This window comes from Melitaea cinxia, chromosome 11 (genome assembly GCF_905220565.1).
Source record: "Melitaea cinxia chromosome 11, ilMelCinx1.1, whole genome shotgun sequence".
Taxonomy (NCBI): Eukaryota; Metazoa; Arthropoda; class Insecta; order Lepidoptera; family Nymphalidae; genus Melitaea; species Melitaea cinxia.
The window spans coordinates 16,651,766-16,673,940 of NC_059404.1; the positions used below are offsets into that span (position 1 = coordinate 16,651,766).

Below are 22,175 nucleotides of genomic sequence, written 5' to 3' on the forward strand. Positions count from 1 at the left end.
TTACAGTAGAAAAATATATAATATGAAGCATTTATTTTCACTTAAAAAGTATTACACTTACTAGAGGTGTAAGTACTTTACTGTCACAATAGATGGCGTTGATTTACGAAAGAAACGAAGACGAGCAATTTCATATTGATTAATATTGGATAATTAAATATAATTTTTGTTTACACATACATAGTTATGTATTATATATAATATATCTATATAAGCTACGATAAGTGGGTGTCTCGACAAAAAAATATTAAGTAGTAAAGTTATTATTCTTGATTATCAGTAAAAAATTTAACTTACCTAGGTACTTATACCTAGTAATAATAAGAATATGTATAACATTTGTTATTTATTAATAATACCTTATCAAATAGTTATTGTTACGTAAAATATACTTTATTATTGTTTAAAATTATTGTTTTTACTTATATTAAATTTATTAATTTAAAATATTACACTTCCCATTATTAAAATGGTGTAAGAGTTTAAACTGTGGTTATCACATAAAGCAAGCGGAGCTTTTGCTAGCTGGCTATTTCTATTAAAAAGAATTGCCACAATTCACTGACGTAGCGCACAACAGGTATCTAATAAGGCCCAAAATCTGGAGCAGCCCAACTAGGAAATTACCTTGACCTTGTAGAAGATCACAGGTAAATAATACTGCTTTCAAGCAGTGTTGTGTTCGTGTGGTGAGTAAGGCGACCAGAGCTCCTGGGAGTAAAGTGGGTTTCAATACACTTGCAATGTTTCTATTGTTGCTGGCGTCTAAAGGCTACGGTAATCGCTTACCACGAGGTTAGCCGTACGCCGCTTTGCCGACCTAGTTGTAAAAAAATCTCATTCTCATCAAAACTTTATGTTAGATGTTTAAAAAAAACAATTAATTAGCCGCACCACTCAAAGGATTATTAATAAACATAGTCACCACCCACCAAATCATTTCTAAAACCAACCGCGCACTGAGCAAGATAGCGTCTATATAAAACGAACCACTCGGTTCACTTGAGTGTACTTTGAACATAACCAATACACTATCACAAGATAATAATATAAACAAATTTATAAAGAAGAATAACGCCATTTTAAAATCACTCCTCGATGACTTAATTAAATGAACGAATATAAATATTAATATAACAATAGCCGCGGACATTACTAGTAAGACCGATGTCGATCTGATGGCGGGTATGAGGACAAACTCGTGAAAACATGACACCAAGTAGTAATAGTATAGAAGTAACTCTTCGTAAGCTTCGATGACGATGACCGAGCCGTGAGCGAACCTCGTTACTTCCTTCGTCGTGTAGACTTCGGCGCCATTGAAGATGTACAGATCTGAGAACATTTTGAGCGCTATGCACGTTGTCCATATCGGTATCAGGAGGTTGAAATACGTCATAGCTTGGTACAGGATCGTTGTTATTGTTGTGATGTCTTCCGATTGCCTTTGTAAATAATATGCTGTCGACGTAACTAATTGTAACACGCTAGAAATTATGTGTTGTTTTTGTAAATGACTGTAAAGGTTCACTGGTTGTTTGGAATAATACTTCTGTATCAAGCTTGTTATGCCACCGACTAGTAAAACACAAACCGATCCACAAATAAGCGTTAAAACTACATCTTCACTTCTTGGATTTTCGTTATCAATCTTGATATACATATATTCAACATCTGATTCATTGGCATCACACATTTTTTATGTATTTCCTATGACATGTGTGGCTTACTAATGAAATGTATAGTTCATATTTAGTTTTAGTTTTTAATTAGTTGTATCGATAACAGCGTTTGTTTCACTAATGAGATGCGTGTACCTAATTATTTTATAGTACTGATTAAATAAGTTCTCGATATTTTTTTTTTTAAATCAATAACAAATCAATAAAAGTATTTAATAATTTTTCTATTACACATAAAATCAAAATCAAAATCAAAACAGCTTTATTCAAATATGCCCCAAGAGCACTTTCGAATCGTCATTTTACAAATTAAAACTTTAAAAAAAAATATTATATTTGTAGAAGTAAAGCTACCACCGATTTGGAATGTAGATTATGGAGAGAAGAATCGGCAAGAAACTCCGTAGTTACTCTTTTGAAAATATATTTAACTGAGATAGGGCAGAGCAGAAATTACCTGCTCAAAATATGGAGCAACCCGACTGGGGTAGTATACCTCGACCTTACGAAGAAAGATCACAGCTAAATAATACTGTTTTCAAGCAGTGTTCTGTTCCTGTTGATAAGTAAGATGACCAGAACTCCTGGGGGGAATTGGGGATAGGGTCGGCAACGCGCTTGCGATGTTTTGGTGTTGCAGACATGTATAAGCTACGGTAATCGTTTATCATCAGGTGAGCCGTACGCTTGTTTGCCGACTAGTTATATAAAACAAAATTAATTTTTTTTATAACTCTCATTTTTCAAATACTTTTTATACCCAAAAAATACTTTAAAAAATTTTGTTACCCTGTTATAATTATATAAATAATTTTAATTTTTATAATATAATTAAAACGATCAAAATGTCTTCACTCATAAACAAATAAATGTATTTGATGTGTAGTAAATGGTATCAGTGTATTAATTTTGGAGTCACTTATCATCGTTGTAAGCAATAGTCAAATAATCCCCCTAATAGTATTACGGGATCAACTTGAATTGACGAAGTATAATAAAAACACCATTTAGAATAATATGTTCCGTATCTATTGTTTTATATTCAAAAGTTTGGTGAATTAATTTCAAATAAATGTTTACTAGTTATAATATTATTTATATAACGTTATAGATAGATATACATAAAAATAAAGATTAATCGCTATATATGATTTCAAAAGTAAAACTTGAACCCGAATTCATTCATTGTTTATTTTAAGTTTACTAATTACTGGTAAGACATATATTCAGTAATTATGATAAAGACGATTATTTTACTAAAATTTTAGTGGTAGACAATAACATTATCAACAACATACGACTTACCACGGACCCCTAAACTATAAATTATTTATTCAATATTAATCCACCGTCAACCCACGCCATATGTCCGTCTATCTCCTGACCCACCTCGAGACAATGCTTCGAGACTTTATCAGTAGGAATGCGGTCGTATCTTTGTCAGTATGTGTCCTAAATGTTGCTGCATTAATGATGAGGATATTTTGATAAGTTACTCATAATTGATAGAAAAAAATGTAACGTTTTAATGACTTGTCGGGATAACAATATTAATTTATAAGTGTATGCTTTTTTCTATAAACGCTTTTGAAGAGTCGCCATTGATACAGTGACCATGTCTGCATTGTCACTCAATGATCGGGAGTTTTAGAATGACAATTACCGTAATACTCGCATCAGTGATATTTTAACAGTTTTCTATTCATCCAATGACAGATGTTATAGCAAAAGTACTGTAATTTCTGACTAGACACTACACTCTTTGATAAACGAATACATAGCGTACCATCGTACGCTGATGATGAGCTTAGGCTCATTGGAGTGACAATCTGGGTAAGCTATGTCTGTAGTTTTTGCCATCTTGTATTTATAGCTTGTTTGATACAAGCTTAGCTGTATATGTACATATATTAGATTGTTGGCAATTCATAAAATTGCCATGGTGAGTTTAGCTAGAGCTACACCAAATAAGTACATGGTCTTACGGTTTCCTACCACATCTAGCCTTATAAAATTTCCTCAATCAATAATACAAGTAAAACGGCAATCATTCTCGATAACTATTAATATTTTCATTTATTAGGGATTTCCATTGATTAAGGTTTTAAGATTCTTAATATTTAAGCGACTTGCAGACGCCATAGACACGTGACGAATAGATAAATAATGTATTATTCGACGTTAAATGTTAGTTGGAATCAAAGACTCCGTGAAGTATACATGTCGAAAGCGATCAAAATGCGATATTTTTAACAATAAAAAAGTTTTTTATCAATTGCACGTTAATCCTCTGGTACGTTGTGACACACGTGAGTGTAGCGGTGGTACCGCTGACGGTGGGGTCATTACCAACGCCGAATGTGGTTCGTGAGGGTGGTCGCGTGTTGATCGCGAGATACGGCCAACTCGCCCGTAATCGGTTTACTTGCTACGCTTTGGTGTGTGCTCTAAGGAGACAGCGATTTGTTCTATTAATTTGTTGGTGGTAGGAGGTCAGGACCACATATGATAATATATATATTTTTGTTGTAACGTGTTTATCAATTGGTAATTAGATAAATAGCACTTAATGACGAAGGCTGGGTGAGGATAGCGGAAAGCCAGGGTGTTTTGCGTGAGTTTGGGAAGGCTAATATCCAGCAGTGGACTAAGATAGGTTGAAGTGTGGGAGTGTATGTAATTATTTGATTTTAGTAGTAGTATATTCAAATGTTATTAATTAAGATTGATAGGACTATTAGAAAATAGTATGATGTCAGTGGCCTATCAGTGAATTGCAATAGTGTCTGCAAATCAGTTTTTGTCACTTGCTGTCGTAAATTTGCATTAAAATATTTTTCCTATGCTTTACATAGTTTGAACGATTTATATACGCTACGTTTCTATTGAAAGTAATCAAAATATCATACTTAGCCCATTAACTTACTAATTAATAGTATAAATAATTTTCGATGATTTTTTTTACGAAACTATGTTTTACTTTTATATTTTAACTCTCAACACTTTTCTTCTAGTAAGGTTGGCAACACGCTTGCGATATTTCTGGTATAGCTGGCGTCTATAGCTACGGTAATCGCTTCCCATATGGTGACCTATACGCTTATTTGCCGACCTAGTTGTATTAAAAAAAAATAGCCCGAATTTTATCAATTCCACCACACCCCACTTCCTCGGCTAATGTAGGCGACTAGTAAGCGTTATTAGCGCCGGCCACTTCACCTAGCCTAATGAACGGAGCTACGTGAAAGCTCTTAGTGTTATAATGTTAATATATTATTATGGAATTATAACGTCAATTTGTTACGGTCACTGTTCCGATCATCGGGGGCTAGTTAAGTTTTTATCGACCTTTTTTATTTAAATTAGTGCTGCAGATATTGCTTAGTTTTTAAAATTTATTCAAATTATTAATTCAATTAGGCTTTAAAAGAGCTTTTGAATTTAAATTATCATTTCATAAGGTGTATAGTCTGTAATTATTTAATTGCCTTGCTTATTTCACATTTACATCTGTCATCACTGATCATCAGTACAGGAAAGCCTGTAATATGAAGCTACTGCCGACACGATGGCTAAAAAAGCATTTAAAGCAGTTTGTTCCAGTTCTTATCATAGACCCTTAGTATCAAGCATTATTCGTGGTAGGTAAATACGTAGAATTTCGTCAATCTGTAGAAGGCAGTTATATACCATATGAAGTTCTAACCATTCTAAATGAAGAAAATAATTTGTGAAATCATACATGTGCACTTACTGCTCATTTTAAGTAAATTCTTAAACTAAGAAAGAATAATTACTAAATTATATTAGGGATATATAAGGGTTGTCAATCAATTAATTAATATTGTAAGTTTAACTGAGGAAAAGTAAATTTTCTGTTTAAAGTCTGGAGCAGCCCAACTGGGGTGGTACCTCGACCTTACAGAAAATCACAGCTAAATAATACTGCTTTCAAGCAGTGTTGTGGTCCTGTGGTGAGTAAGGTGACCAGAGCTTCTAGGGAAAATGGGGATAGGATCGGCAACGCTCTTGTGATTCTCCTGGTGTTGCAGGAGTCTATAAGCTACGGTAATCGCTTACTATCAGGTGAGCTGTACGCCTGTTTGCCGACCTAGTTATATAAAAAAGTAATAACAATAAAGTCTTCATGCTGGGCTATTCTCAGACTAAACTTTTGTTTCGAAATATGGATGACTGTGTTAGTTAAAAATATAGATTCATTCTCGTAAACACTGATGTTGTCAAAATTATCATTTTAAGAGCACTTGTCGAACATAAAAAAAAACAAATCTTAAATCTCATCTGAACATTTGAATGTAACCTATTAATATTAGTTCCAACTAATACGACTACCTATAATAGTTTGGGTTTTAGAATACAACGAAACTGATTTGGTAATTAAGAGAATGCCTTTTAAAGATTAGAAAGGGGAAGAGGTCAAAAATATTCCACTGAGTAACTTAATTAGTAATCGACTTTATACCTTCATAAAATATACATTTTTACTTTGAGTAACTCACCTAAGATTTTTTGTCATGTTCTATAAAATTAAAATTTCCTCAAATAACACGTCAATCTATTTCCTTCTTTATTATTATATTTGTAAAGTCTAAATTCCAGTTTTTATTTATTTACATCCGTGACTTGTAAGCTTCATGCGACAGGCTTCAACCAGAAAATGACAACGCGCGATATCCTTACTACAACCATATTTAATTTACCCTTTGCTAAGTAATATTCATTTGTGTTTTATAGCAAAGGATTAAGATCGATTTTCGCGTGGGATCTGTTTGTGACATGGTAAGGTATGTTTGTGAGATGTCTCTAGAGGTTCGATGGTGCATTTTCTGGCAGAATAGATAAGATCGTTCTGCACGTGTGGTCTGATGTATTTGTGATTTACACATACATATTTGCTGAAGATACTGTTCGGCAGATATTGATAGAATTTTTTTGTATGATCTGCAAATTTTTATTATATTTAGAAGTAAATGACATTTTGGTCAATGTTTACATCAGAAAGAAAAATATGGTTTGTAATATTCTATACCATTCCTTAATACAGTCCTTAGGGAACTAATGTCTAATTAATTGATTCAGGTTGAAATATCCTACTGCTTGGCTTCTTTCTCAATGTAGGAAAGTTGCGTATGGGAGGTAGTTAAAAAAATTTCAACCAAAAATTAGTATACAGGTCAGTGTTGAGAAATGTGCTTTGGAGAAACTTGCACATTTATGGAAAAAAATGTAGAATTTTTATCTACAATTTTTCTTCCCAACAAGAATTTTTTTTAACCCAAAAACAAAGCTTTTTTTATTTTTCTACTATTTCTGTCCTAAAATACGAGATAAATTACAAACACAATAGACTTAACAACCATCTACACGGTTTTCGCCCGGAATCAAATTGTGACCTTCGAATTAATTGTTCAAACTATTTTGGAACTAAACATGGTAACGCTCTTTATTAACACAACATTCGTATTATTAGTAAAATCTAAATTATTTTATTTCAAATACACTTCAAAACCACTTATGCATCGTCATTTAACTAATTAAAATTACATTTGTTTCAACTGACTAATTGTTGTTAAAAGTGAAGCTACCAATGATTCGGAATGTAGATTCTGCAAAGAAGATTTGGCAAGAAATTCCAAAGTCACTCTTAAAAAAAGCGTGTGTCTGCAACTCACACATGGCAGAAGTTGTCGAGCATTGCGATTTGTTCTTATGACGATGATTACGGTTTCGTGAAAAAGGTCGTAAGCACCCTGGAAAACGCGTCGCTTACGCGTTTTGAGCTGCAATGTATCCTATCTCATTCACTCCTATACATTTATGTGTTTCTTTCTTTATCGTACCGCATTTTCGTTTCATCGAGTTTCGAATCACATTTCTAAAGAAGTACAAATTCAAAAAGTGTGTTATATTGTAAAAGAATTTCAATTCATATTGTTGGTAATATAATAAGTGTCGTGACAATTTCTGTAATATTTACTCAATGTTGGGCCCAATGATTTGCATGTTCTATTTATTGCTTCTGGAGGCGTTTCTCGTACGAAATTACAGCAATTTGTAATGACACAGCGTCGTGTGTGAGCGACACAGTTAATATGGTTTTATAACAGCCGGCAATGTCATGGTGATCGGCGTTTTATCCGGTTACTTGGAAGGCTAGGGCTGACTTAAAAACAAATATTATGGCAATAGAAATAACATTTTTGATTATTTTTCGCAATGTAATTGATGTTTTTGACGCAAAAGATATAAAGTTGAGTTTAATTTCTATTTATTACTTAATTTTTCTTAATAATATTGATTTTGTGATGTTTAATTTACAAAAAATATTTCATTAAAATTCTTCAAAATTTAGTATGTACCTAATATTAAATAATTTAAGTGAGATTTCTCTATTTAAATTAACAAGTAAATTAAAACAGTTGATCTGATTGATTTTAATTTAAAAAAAAATTCTAAGTAAGTAAAGACAAGTTCTTAAATATCGCAATAAGATTTTAAATGATATAAATTGTGTAATGACTCCAAATGTAGATAGTAAAATTTTTAAAGGAAAAAATTATTTGAGTCTTTTTAGCGTATTTAAATAAAAGCTTGTTAAAAAAATACTTTGAAATTATTTTTTACTTCTTGTTATCTCTAGACAGGTTTTTCGGTTTGGTATTCTTAGCAAATCCTTTCATTTGACACCCATAATGTAGGAAGGCATAAAATAATTGTCCACCATCTTTTGAAATTCGCCATATTGGATTTAGAAACGTCACTTTATTTTTCGAGTTACTTTGAGATTTGATACTCATATTGTAAGAAAGCATAAAAAACTTGTCCACCATCTTTACAAGACCGCACTGTTGGATTTGAAGTAATCTAACTTTGTTTTCCGAGTTACTCTCAAGAAGCCCATTTTTTATATCTATATTGTAGGAGTATATTAAAAATAACTAGTCCGCCATCTTAGATGCGGACGCCATGTTGGAATTAGGGTGACGTCATATAGCTAAACATACATCATCATCTGAACTCAACGTTAATACTAGATTAAACGAAGTTTAAATATACACACCCTAACAAACACACATACACTTCAAGTTAATTAATTTTAATAATATTGAAACCACAATTATTTTACGTATTAAGTGCATACATTCTAAAATATTGTAAGGCGCAGGCCTCCAGGCAAGGCATATGTAAATTTTCAATAGTTTTAGTTTGACGATGATGAATTTGTCAGTCAGTGAGTTACGGCTTGTTACTTTATATGTTTATATAATATACATTACATGTAATTTATGTTCAGTCAAGTAAAGCATTAGCTCACATTGTAAGATCAATTTACTTTATAATTTTATGACATTCATAAATTAATTTTACTAGGATTACAAGCTCTCCCTACGGTTTAGTTCGCTATTACCCACTTAAAAGTTTATTTGAACACTAGCTGCGTCCCGCGGTTTCACAAGCTTTAATTTGAAGACCAAAATAGCATATACGCTATATGCTATTTTGGCATATGTTATTTCAGTGCCTCGGTAAATGGGCTATCCATCAAAAAAAATATTTTTCAATTTGAACGAGTAATTCCTGAGATTAGCGCGAACAAACTATTCAGCTTTAAAATATTAGTGTTTACTGTTTACTTTATTTTATATATATAATTATTTTTTGTCTTTTTTTCCCTTTGTCTTTTTTTCTAACATCGTAAAAAGTCTGATTGTTTACAATTTTACGGATTGCAATGAATGAAACGAATGATGAAAAATATATTCAAAATCAAATCAAGACTAAAAATTTCTGTACTCAAATAAGCCTTGAATACTTTTGAATTTTTATTTTACAATTATAATTTGTTAAATTTGAAGCAATAACAGTGTGGGGACGTCCTCCGGCCCGTTGGACTGACGATCTACGTAAGATTGCCGGTGTAGGCTGGATGAGGATTGCGGAAGACCGGGATGTCTGGCGCGAACTTGGGGAGGCCTATGTCCAGAAGTGGACTGCGATAGGTTGAAGTGTGTATGTGTGTGTGTGAAGCTATAACCGATTTGAAATGAAAAAAAGATTCTACAGAGATAAACCGGCTAGAAACTCCGCAGTTAATAAAAAAAAAAAAAAAATAATAGGTATATTACCATGTCATGTTTTTGGGAATAGTAAAACATTTTTAACCGACTACCAAATAATTGTGTTTGCTCGCAAACGAAAAAAACCGACTTCAATTACATCGACGAGTAATACAACGTAGATCGACGAAAAAATACTCAAGTACCTGCGCGTTATCAAAGATTATTCAAAAAGTAGTTATCAGATCTCAATGAAATTTATATGTGACCATTTGACAAACATCAGCTTTCGATTAAATTAAAAATTATTAAAATCGGTACACCCAGTAAAAAGTTATTGCGGATTTTCAAGAATTTCCATCAATTTCTCTGGAATCCCATCATCAGATCCTGGTTTCCTTATCATGATACCAAACTAGGGATATCTCCTTTCCAACAAAAAAAGAATTATCAAAATCGATACATCCAGTAGAAAGTTATGCGGTATAATACAACGTAGGTCGACGAAAAAAGCGTCAAGTAAAAACGCATTATTAGATATAGCTCGAAAAGCAGTTGTTAGATCTCAAATAAATTTAAATGGGAACAATTGGCACACACCACCTTTCGATTAAAATAAAATTTGTTGAAATCGGTCCACACGGCCAAAAGTTCTGATGTAACATACATTAAAAAAAAACAGTCGAATTGAGAACCTCCTCCTTTTTTGGAAGTCGGTTAAAAAGAAGGAGGTTCGCATTTTGACTGTATTTTTATGTCTGTTACCTCCCAACTTTTTACTGGCCGATTTTGAGGATTTTTTCAATCGAAAGGTGGTGCGTGTCATGCGGTCCCATTTAAATTTGATCCAGATCTGATGACTACTTTTTGAGTAATTACTTGACAATTTTTTCGTCTTCCTACGTTGTTTACTTGTCGATGTAAGTGAAGTCAGTGTTTTTTTGTTTGCGAGCAAACACAATTATTTACTATTGCAACACAAGTCCGATACGGTATACGTTATAGTTCGCCCTAATTTTACTTCGCGTGTAATTATAGAAGCAAATACAGATAGACCAGATTACGCGCGCCTTGCGTGTGAACCGTTCCAATAACAAATGACTTAGTTTGTACCGCGGACGCGCTCGGGGTAGTTCGGGACAACTCGGGGTAGCTCGGGCTAACTCGGCATAGCTGATATCGGCATATCTTATTGTACGTTTTATTTATTGTTCTGTCATTGTTTTTGTTTACAAATTATGTTTTTTATTACTAAATTGAATTAAATATAAATTTATTTCTTTTGTTCGTTTGTATTTTTTAACTATGGTTTTAAGGTTGTTTGTTTGATTTGTTAAGGGTACACAGATAAAAGAAAGAATAAATCAAAAAGTTTCTCATTTTTAACCGACTTCAAAAAAAGAAGGAGAATATGTATGTTCGGGGATAACTTCGTCGTTTATGAACCGATTTTGATAATTCTTTTTTGTTGGAAGGAGATATTTCAAGGGTGATACCATGATAATGAAACAAGGGTTTGTTGATTGAATCTTAGAGAAATCGAGGGGTACCCTCGAAAATCGTAGTGACGACTAGTGCGTTTCTTAATTTTTTGAGAATGTAGTAAAGAGTAATTAATACATATCTGTAGAAACTTACAGTAACAAAGACTATTTATGCAATGGGAAATATAAGTTGTTATTTATTTATTTTCTTCGTTGTATGGCTTTTAGCTGTGTATAAGTTATTATGTCATCATCATCATCATTATTTCAGCCTATTGCAGTCCTCTGCTGGACAAAGGCCTCCACGAGTTTGCGCTAAAAATGGCTTGAGCCCACGCGTGTTGACCATAGTCACCACGCTGGGAAGGCAGGTTGGTGATCGCAGGGCTGGCTCTGTCGCACTGAAGACGCTGATACCCGTCTATGGTCTGTGTATTTCAAGGCCAGCAGTTGGCTGGTTATCCCGCCATCGGTCGGCTGAATAAGTTCCAAGGTGGTAGTGGAACTGTGATATCCCTTAGTCGCCTCTTACGACACCCGCGGGAAGAGATGGGGTGGCTATATTCTTTAATACAGTAGCCACACAGCCAAGTTATTATGTAAAGTAGTTAAAGTTTTGAGATTTAACGATGTCTATAGGTATTGTTTTTACAGGTGACTAGGTATTAGGATATTGTGTCCAATGGATACAAAATAAATTGTAACGTTGACGCGTATTAAATATTTTTTTGTTTATAATTCATAATTAATAATTGTGTTTAGTCCCAGATCTTTAGATGTCTGTGTTTAAGACTCACGCGCTTATACACACCAACACGTAAACACACACACACACACAAGTCGTATAAATCAGTTATTTGACGTGTTCTGTCCGTACGTCACGTCTGGTGACGTCTTATCTATCTGATGGCGATCACGAATAAGTTCGACAAAAACGCGGGAGAAGCCACACTTGATCTGATTTCGTATAAGCGTTTGTAAAACTAGTAATAAAAATATTCATTATCAAAGGATAATGAATATGTTTAATGCGTTAGAGGTTTATCTGTGACTAACTGTACCCCGCGGTTTCAAAATAACCCATAACTTTCCTCTGTACATGGGCTATCCAATAATAAAAGGATTTTTCATTTCGAACGAGTAGTTCCTGAGATTAGCGAGTATAAACCAAATTTTCAGCTTTATAATATTAGTATAGATAACATTTTAATAGGACTTCACAGAAAAGGAGGAGGTGCTCAATTCAAGTGTAGTTTTTATTGGTTTTACCATAGCTTTTTACTGAGTGGGCCGATTTCGACGATTATTTTTCTTAATTGAAAGGTGATGCTTGACGCGTGTTCCATTTTAATTTAATTTTTATCTCTAATTATGTGTATTTATTTAATTAATTTTCGCCGACCGTTATTGTTTTATACCACATAACTTTTTACTGGTGGACCGATTTTGATAAAAAAAAATATCGAAAGTTAGTTATTGTCATATGGTCTCATTTAAATTTGATTAAGATCTAACAAGTTCTTTTTAGTGCCTCGGAGAGCACGTTAAGCCGTCGGTCCCGGTTGTTATCAAGTAGGTACACCTGATAGCGATCGTTACTTATAGTAGAGAATATATCCGCCAACCCGCATTGGAGCAGCGTGGTGGATTAAGCTTTGATCCTTCTACATGGGAAAGAGGCCTATATGGCCAGTAGTGGGATATTACAGGCTGAAGCGAAGTTATTTTAAGTTATTTCTAATAAAGCATATTGACTTAACTATTTTTTTGTTTAACTGCGTTATATTGCTGCTGGTCGACGTAATTGAAGTCGGTTTTTTTTTTCGTTATAACACAATTACTTTTTAATTTTCTTTAAATCGTGTCGTGTGCTTGAACAATAAGGTCACATAGATTTTGGATATTTTTATTGAATTTGATTAACTAGAGGAAGCGTAGCGTAAAGATGTAGCTCTTCCCACTTAGATCCAGTGTACAGTACAATGTTGTTCTGTCAGAGAGCGTCAGCGCGGTCAGAGGTCGTCCCGCCCCGACGCATAGCAGCAAATAATTTGACGTGATTTCATTTTGACATAATGGCGTCTTAAAACGTTTTATTGCGTAACTATTTATAGACCACACATGAGTTATTATTGCTATTATTAATTATTAATAATATTTTATTTATCATTTGTTATTTAAGGAATAAAATTTGTGAGTTTAGGGATTGTGGCGTTGAAATGGTTTTTTAATTGCTTTGAAAATTTAACAATTAATTATATAATATTTTATTTTAATTTAATTAGATTTAATTAAACTTGAAAGGTCTAGGAAAAGTATTTTTTTTATGTTTTAATTTTGAAAATTATCAAAAAACTGTACATAGAATTGTTTATAGCGATTTTATTTGTGAAATCATTGTACGTATATTAATACTTAAAGTTTTTTATTGTCGAACAAGATGTAGGTAAAATACTTGTTAGATTAGTATCTTTAAGAGAAATCGTAGTACAACGGAAACAGTCGACTACGTTTGTATGGAGAAAGAGCCGGTGTCCTTTTTGCAACTAAAACAGCAGGGTACACGAATATCTCGTGTCGTAAGAATTAAAAATAATATTAGAGCATTACTTAGAACACATACCTTCTGTTCTTATTAACATGTATGGTCACGTTCGCATTTACCGGTTTTAAAGAGAGAGCGTACATGCAAGTCAGAGGTTAAGACATGCGAATACAACTGTAGACTAGTTAAATGTCTATTAACATTTGTAGCGTTTAAAAGGTAATGTTTTAAAATTTATTTATTTAACATTTGCAATACGTCTCTATAACTTAATTAGAATAATAGTGTATAGCTAAATGGAGATTTTTAATTTGTTTTCTAATGCCAGAACTTAATTCAAGCCATATTTATTGGTAATTATAGTTATGGACTGTTTTTAATTTATTATCTATTTTATTCATGTCCTTTTTCTAAAGGTTGTCTGGAAGAGATCGCTCTTTAGCGATAAGACCGCCTTTTGTACATTCCTTTTTTTGTTATTATTATTATTATTATTATTATTTCTCGCTTGTTTCTTTTTCTTTTATGTTATTTGTATTGTTTTTGGTTGTACAATAAAGTATATTTGTATTGTATTGTATCTATGTTAGCCGACTGTTATATCTATACCATGTGGTGTCGGCCGAATAGAATAGTACCACCCCCTTTTTTCCCATAGGGGTCGTAAAAGGCGACCGAGAGATAAACCTGGCTCAAAATCATCAGAGTCCTGAAGAATGAAAACTTCATTTGAAACCCGAAATGGGGTCTCCATCAAGCATTTGTGGCATAGCTCTAAAATGCGAAAGACTTCTGCAGCCGAACTGGCTCCACACGCATCGACTCGTCGTTCCTGTGGGCCTAGCCAGTGAGGTCGAGAGGGTGGCGCAGAGTTTAGGCAACTCTGAGTTTTCCTGAAGAGTGTCCTAGGCGACACAGTGTCTGTCTGTCACTGCCTAAATCGTCTGCAATAGACGGAAGGCTAATGATGATCTATGTTATCGTAATTTTAATAATTTTCTTTAAGGAAATTATAATAATGTTAAACACAAAACCATTCTTATACCATAGGTCTACAAACATGCTGTTTCAGCCTGTAATATCCCACTGCTGGGCATAGGCCTCTTTTTCCAAATAGGAGAAGGATCAGAGCTTAATCCACCACGCCGCCTTACTGCGCTTTGGCGTATATATGTATTTCCTACTATGAGTAACTACGTGGGTATACGTACTGTAACTGTAACGTCTTAATCATAGGAACATCATGCCATTGTTTTTTTTTATTTCTATGACAAGCACCACCCACTTGATATTCAGTTGTTACTGACGTCACGTCTATACACGTTATTTCATAGTTGTTACTGTATTGTAGATCTTTAGGAAAAATCCTTCCAATTTTATAAATGCAAATGTTTGTGAGGATAGAAGAATGCATTTTACGCTTTCGTAAAAAGTACTGAACTAATTGTATTAAAAACTTGGTACGTCGATAGTTGATCCAGAATAAATCACAGGACTTTTATCCCGACATTTTTAAGATTTCGGAAACTGTAAAATATATAAAAAATACTGTAGATTGAATTAATAATTTCGTAGTCCTATTATTTAGACTCATAATTTTGTTAAAATTTCACGGAAGTTTACACTCATATCACGAACGATTGAGCTGACATAACATAACATCGATAGTATAATTTTGAGACGTAATAATCGTTACGTGCTGGAAGTTTTACCAATATTTAAATAAAAACCTATAAGCAACATTTTTTTGAGTATACCTACTCAATAAAAAATGCATTAAGTGATTTTTTAAATATTTATTTTATTTATTTATTTATTTAACAATTTATGTACACTAGGATGGCAAAAGGAAATAGCTCTTATAATCAATGCTGGTACAAAGGCACTACTTATCCAAATGATGGAATCTCTTCCATTAGTCCTGCCACAGGAAACTTATAAAACAGTAGCAAAATTAACGTGTACAATCTAAACATATTGAGGATAAAAATATAATATATAATAAAAACATAATTATACAGTATATAAAATATATTTATATTGTTCTAGATTATTATAGGTTATTATATATTATATAAAATTTTATATTTTTCCTAAAATATTCTAGCGTAGGTGAGCTTGGTGTTAGTTAAGCAAAAGGAACAAAATTTTGAACAATGTCATTTCTATTATAAGTTACACATATTGTGTAATATTTTACGGATATTCAATCAATGGATGGTACTTTTTTAGGTATATATTTTTATACAACTAGGTCGGCAAACAAGCGTACGGTCCTTAGTATTGTAAGCGGTAAACTTAGCCTATAGCCGCTTTTAACACCAGGAGCATTGCAAACATTGCATTTGCCGACCCTAACCCCTTTCCCCCCTCTTTCCTACAATGCCTATAACCTACCTCAATATACATATACACGGGTGCGTAAATTTTGTACATTATTAATAGTTCGACCTATTATGATAGCTTTACACGTTTCGCCTTCAAGTAGTTAATTGATTTAACCGACCGCGTCAACTGATAGTGATCTCAGCTAGTGACATATTTGGTGAATTATATACTAATTGGATTTAAACTTAAAACAAAATCAATGATTTATATTAATATATTATATGCAACATGGTTCCATTCAATGTCATTAATTATTATGAATTTAAATTCAAGTTCATTCATATTTATATATATGTTACCTAATTTATTTCTATGTACTTTTATCCAATATTAAATTACTGTTATATTATGTTCTTGAAAATAGTTTTTTTTATACTGCAAAAAAGCGTACGACTCACCTGATGGTAAGAGATTACCGTAGCTTAAAGACGCTTGCAACACCAGAAGCATCGCAAGCACTTTTTCGACCCTATCCCGAATATAATCCGTTCCATCAGCTTTGGTCACCTTATTCGCCACAGGAATATGACACTGTTTGAGAGCAGTATTATTTAAATGTGATCATCTGTAAGGTCGAGGTAGTTCCCTAGCCGGCTTGCTCCAGATTATAAGCAGGATATTTCCCTAACACCATGTTATTATTATATTTTTATATTCAATTATATCCCTATTATTTTATTTTTAAAAATATATATCTATACGAATAAATAAAATTGGAGTATCTGTTTTTAATATTAAAATAACCGCTTTTTACTAAACGCATAATTATGGATGTATACACGATACATATACCAAAATAACATTTTTTACAATTTTCATCTGTCTGTCTATTGTCTCTCTCAACTTCTGTTCGCCTTGCCAGATCATACTTTTCGTAACGTTCTTATCACGCATTCACCAGCTTACTCCCAAGTCATGCGTGCGTATAGAAGCTTAACTTCAAAAAACTTTATAAATACTTCACGTTAATTACATTTCATCAAAGCTTAATTTGAACTGTAGCGAATTACTTCTATTTAAATCGCAGCTAATAATTACGCTATCAAACGCCATCAGTGCAGGAGGAAATCAATTTGCGAATAATTTACGACACGTACGTAATAGTGCCTATGCAAAAATTAGTATGGTGACCTAGTAAGTTATTCGATTAATTTTTGTTTGTAATTGTAATTTGTAAAAACAATATTAGTTTTTTCGTTATACCTATACATTTGTAATATTGTATTTTGACTTACAGTTATGGAAATTGAGAAATTTCATTAAACATTATGCATATTTACAATTTAAAACGTAAGAACTAAATATTTACAGATAGTTTTGCTACAAATCATGTCCGCGTGGAATTGTGCCAAGAATGCTGACAGCATTTCCCCGTTGAATCGCTAATAATAAAATCATAAATAAATATGGACATAAATGTTTTTAAATTTCACCATGATATGCGTATGCAAAACGGGTTTAATTTAATGCATGCATCTTGTGTCCTGCTTGTGACAACGTGTTAGCGCTACGGCCACAGCATTGACTTACGACTGTTGCGTTGGCGTCTGCGGGTTTGATCTCCGCACATAGCCGACATTGGAGGACTAAATCCTAGTGAGGGCTGTTTAGTGTGAGACGATTATTTATTTTATTTATTTGTATATCTATAAATAGCTGTGCCCCGCGGTTCCTCACGCGTTACTTTGACGAAAAAATAACCCACAGCCCTTCTCGGTAAATCGGCTATCTAACATGGATGAAAAGATTTTTTTTCAATTCGAACCAATAGTGGCTCAGAGTACCGCGTTTGAACAAGCAAACTTTCCAGCTCTCTAGTATTGATAAAGTTACGCAACTAAAGTTTTTACTTGAATATATGTTACGCATAAGATATTTCAAAGCAAGTGTTAGTTGTCTTATTGGAAGCGAAAGAAATGTAGAGATTATAACGGATAGAGTGTTAAAAAACATTATGTTATTTGAAGATGTATTATATAAAGTATATAAGTTATATAATACATATCTAATTACATAATATTTTTATTTTGAAAACGTAGACTAATTATATCATCATGTTGAAGTCAGTCAAATTAGTATTAATTACAGTTTTTTCTTCGTTTATTGTAATTTAGTTTTTGCGTTCTGTGTTATATCGTTGTTTGAGATTTTTTGTCTGTATATTACGTCAACGACTTGGAATTATTGTAAGAACAAAAAATTATTTAAATATAATACAATGAATTATTAACTCTCCTGTTAACATACTAATGTTACGATTACGATACGAAAAGGTAGAGTTAGGATCACAATAAACTTACCGGCAGGTTTGGGTACATTTCTCTTGACTTGCATCCACTTATACGTTGGCACGGCGGCGTGGGAGGGGTGAGGCTGGTGACCCACATGATGGCTTTGGATATCTCCATCTCGGGGAAAACTCTCCCTCAACCCCCCGAACTCCTCTTTCGGAGAGTAGGGATCAAACTCTCCGCAGGGGAGAGGAGAGCCATGGCTGTATTGAATGCTCGAGTCGTCAACAAAGTGCATATTGTATTTTGTTTCCAAGTAGTGATTGTCTAGTTTGTGATCGTGCATGTGTATCTCCTCCGCTCTGGGCATGTCTTCTCTGTGCTTGAACGCTTCTGGGTGTGGAGGTAGTGGGTGTACTGGGTAAGTCTGTTGCAACTCTCCATAGTCTAAGTTCGTGTAACAGAGTCCTGTGTCAGTACTTATAACTGGAGCTGCTTCATGTGTCGCCTGTCCGTGGATGATCGGTTCGTAGTATGGTGCCGGTTCATAGTACCCCTCGTGGTAGCCCTCGTACGGTGGCTGGTACGCCGCCCCCTGCTGGTAGTACTCCGCGTTGTAGCCGCTCTGCTGATTGTTGTACATCCCGACGTCCATAGTCATCATGTTTGTCACGCACCGTGTCTATCGATAACGATATTACATCACACACATCACTACGCGACGGCGTGCAACGCGTCTCCCGTTTCGGATTTGCGATCGAATATCGAACTAGTGTTGCGCCGTGCTCGTATCGATCGTCCGCACGTCAGGTGAACCGACGAACACTGAACGCGTTCACGTATAACGAAACAATTTTTTTTCTACCGCACCTAAAATTGGAATCTTTCGTCTCTATTTGGCTCTATCTGTGCAGGCGCGATAAACAGAGACGGCGTTATCTCAGTGATGCGCGATAAACGGATAAGGAACGTGATTTCGTGGAAAGACCGAGCGTCACGGTTTGAGTGTTCGTTGGGACATTCCTCGGGCGCCGGCGTAACGACTGAGCTTGTTGCTCGCGCCAGGTAGAGCGCTGCTCTGAAAGCCACTGTAAAGGCGTGGCGTAGAAACGGGGCGGGCGAGTAGGGATCGCTTCCACCAATAGCGTTTCTCGTTTTAATTCTCCATTTTGTATTGGCTATAGCGAGATAATAGTTGCGAATCTGGGAGGCTGGATGCGAGTGTAGTGTTTTTTTTTATTTACTTCGTACCGCGCCGAATGGTCCGGGTGTCCGTTTACGCGAAACGCTTCAATTTATTCTCGTGACGTAAATCGATTTCAAGGTGTTAACAGCTACCTTTTTCTTCTTTGTCGTCGGAATGTTCTCGCGAATCGGCAGCAGCTTTTATATAATAAATACAATTGTTACGACGTCTTTGAAATTACATCACGCGAGTTTTTATTTAGTCTGTAATAGGAAATAGTTATTTTTTTATATCGTAGGTATACGTAATTTACGCTTTAACTAATCTAGTAAGTATTTTTCGTAAGTAACCTTAGTCAGGATTATTTACAAAATTATAAATAAAAAATTTTCCAACTCTCATAAGCAAAAGAAACGATTGTATTTAAATTGTTTCTTTTTTATTTGATTCAGAATGATTTTACAGTTAAGATCTTTATAGCTTTGTTAATGCACTAGGTTATTCATTGATATTTTTGCCACCTTAATTTTCTTTTATTATTGTGAGTTTTTTTTTGTTGTATATGGTATTATTTATGACATTCTTTAAGCGTGTGTCACCTTATGGCGAAATAAATATTTTCATTTGATTTCATTTTTAGTAAATTTAAAATATCTATCTATTTTGATTACTTCGGTGTATGATAAAATTAAATTGTGTTTTGGTACGTTTATCGATATTGTTTTCATTTACCTAAATCTGTAATATTACGTCCTTAGTATATTATCATTAAGTGTATTTATTTATTTATTTTGCCGTCGCGTTGGTGCAACGGCTACAGTCATGGATTGTGCCTGTTGCGCTGGCGGTTGCGGGTTCGATCCCCGCACATGTATTGGCATTTGTATTGGCCATACAGGAGTTTGCCGTGGTCTGGGTGTTTGTGCAGTCCTTGTGGGTCTCCCCACCGTGCCTCGGAGAGCACGTTAAGCCGTCGGTCCCGGCTGTTATCATGTACACCTGATAGCAATCGTTACTCATAATAGGGAATATATCTGCCAACCCGCATTGCAGCGTGGTGGATTAAGCTCTGATCCTTCTCCTACATGGGGAAAGAGGCCTATGCCCAGTAGTGGGGATATTACAGGCTGGAGCGATTTATTTATTTAAAAAGAATACCAACTAAGGATGTACCTACATAAAAAAAGACGACTGCATTACTTAACTATGAATTGTAAACCCTTGCAGCGATTTATTCATTATTTAGACAATTGTATAGTTTAAATTCGTATTTGCTCAAAAGATTAACGGGATTTGTATTTAAGTCAAGAAGAAAGATCTATGTAGTCTTCTAGCACTTAATTTTTACTGTAAGATTTACATTACACAGAGATACATTTGAATTTTGGTAATTTGACGATATTAGACTTAGATTTATTGATTAGATTAAATTTATTAATACACCTATCGACACACGTCTCGGAAGCTCTTTATAAACATTTATAGTTAGGTATATTCTTTGATTTTATTAATTGCTTTTACTTTTGTTGCACAACAGGTAACGTTTACTGTAAAGTTACTTACGACTAAGCACCTACCTGATTCAAATTATAATAACCTGCTACGCGATTTCGGAGTTCTGCAACAAATACTATAACAAGAGATTTTGAATTTATATTTCTTTTGGCGCGTAAGGGAAAAGTTATGAGTGTAAATTTTTACGATGAGCGCGCACACCGTCACGAAAACAAACCGACACCCTGAAGCTAGCTGGCTAATGAAGTATAACTTCTTGCGTGCGTACATAAGTACACATACAATTTTTTATATTTTAGATTAGAGTCAAATCTTTTTTTTTATGTCACTAGGTCGGCAAACAAGCGTACGACTCACCTGATGGTAAGAGATTACCGTAGCTTATAGACGTCTACAACACCAGAAGCATCGAAAGCGCGTTGCCGACCTAATCCCCAATCCCCCCAGGAGCTCTGGTCACCTTACTCACCAACAGTAACACAATACTGCTTGAAAACAGTATTATTTTGCTGTGATCTTCTGTAAGGTCGAGGTACTACCCCAGTCGGGCTACTCCATATTTTGAGCAGGAAATTCCTGCTGTGCCCTACCTCAGTTTAAAATTAGTACTTACTTACTTACGTACTAGTTACAAATTAGTTTTTAGTAGTCTTTATTAGGTATCCACTATCTGTATCTACTTAGAAAATATACATTCTTCTAAACTCTCGATAAAAAAAAGGTAATAGTGGCTTTCAAATCGTGTCTCCAGCAACTCTACTTATGTATTTACAAAGTCAAAAACCAAACATCAAAGCTAAATTTGTTGTAATGTTCATCATATAGGTACTTATTAGGTTCCTGTGTCCCCTAGCTGGGGCAGAGGGCGTCCACAGTGCATCTCTATCCCGAGCGGTCCCATCGATTTCACTCCAGGTCTTTCCGATGGCTTTGGTTTCGTCAATGATAGTCCGCTGCCAGGTTTGTTTTGAACGGCCACGTTTGCGCTTTCCTTGGGGATTCCAGTCTAGGTCTTGCCTCGGTATATGGTTAGAATCGCCCCGGAGAGTGTAGCCTATCCAGCTCC

At 34.3% G+C, this 22,175-nt stretch overlaps 1 protein-coding gene across 1 annotated transcript in view; it reads right to left on the reverse strand.

Annotated features, from left to right (window-relative positions):
* LOC123658119 (homeobox protein Hox-D1-like) overlaps nucleotides 1-19,072 on the reverse strand; it is a 50,463-nt gene extending 31,391 nt beyond the window's left edge. Inside the window, exon 1 of the mRNA XM_045593585.1 lies at nucleotides 18,478-19,072. Within this exon, the coding sequence (XP_045449541.1) occupies nucleotides 18,478-19,072 (595 nt within the window). The remainder of the gene's footprint in view (nucleotides 1-18,477) is intronic.
* Between the last annotated feature and the right edge of the window lie 3,103 nt (nucleotides 19,073-22,175).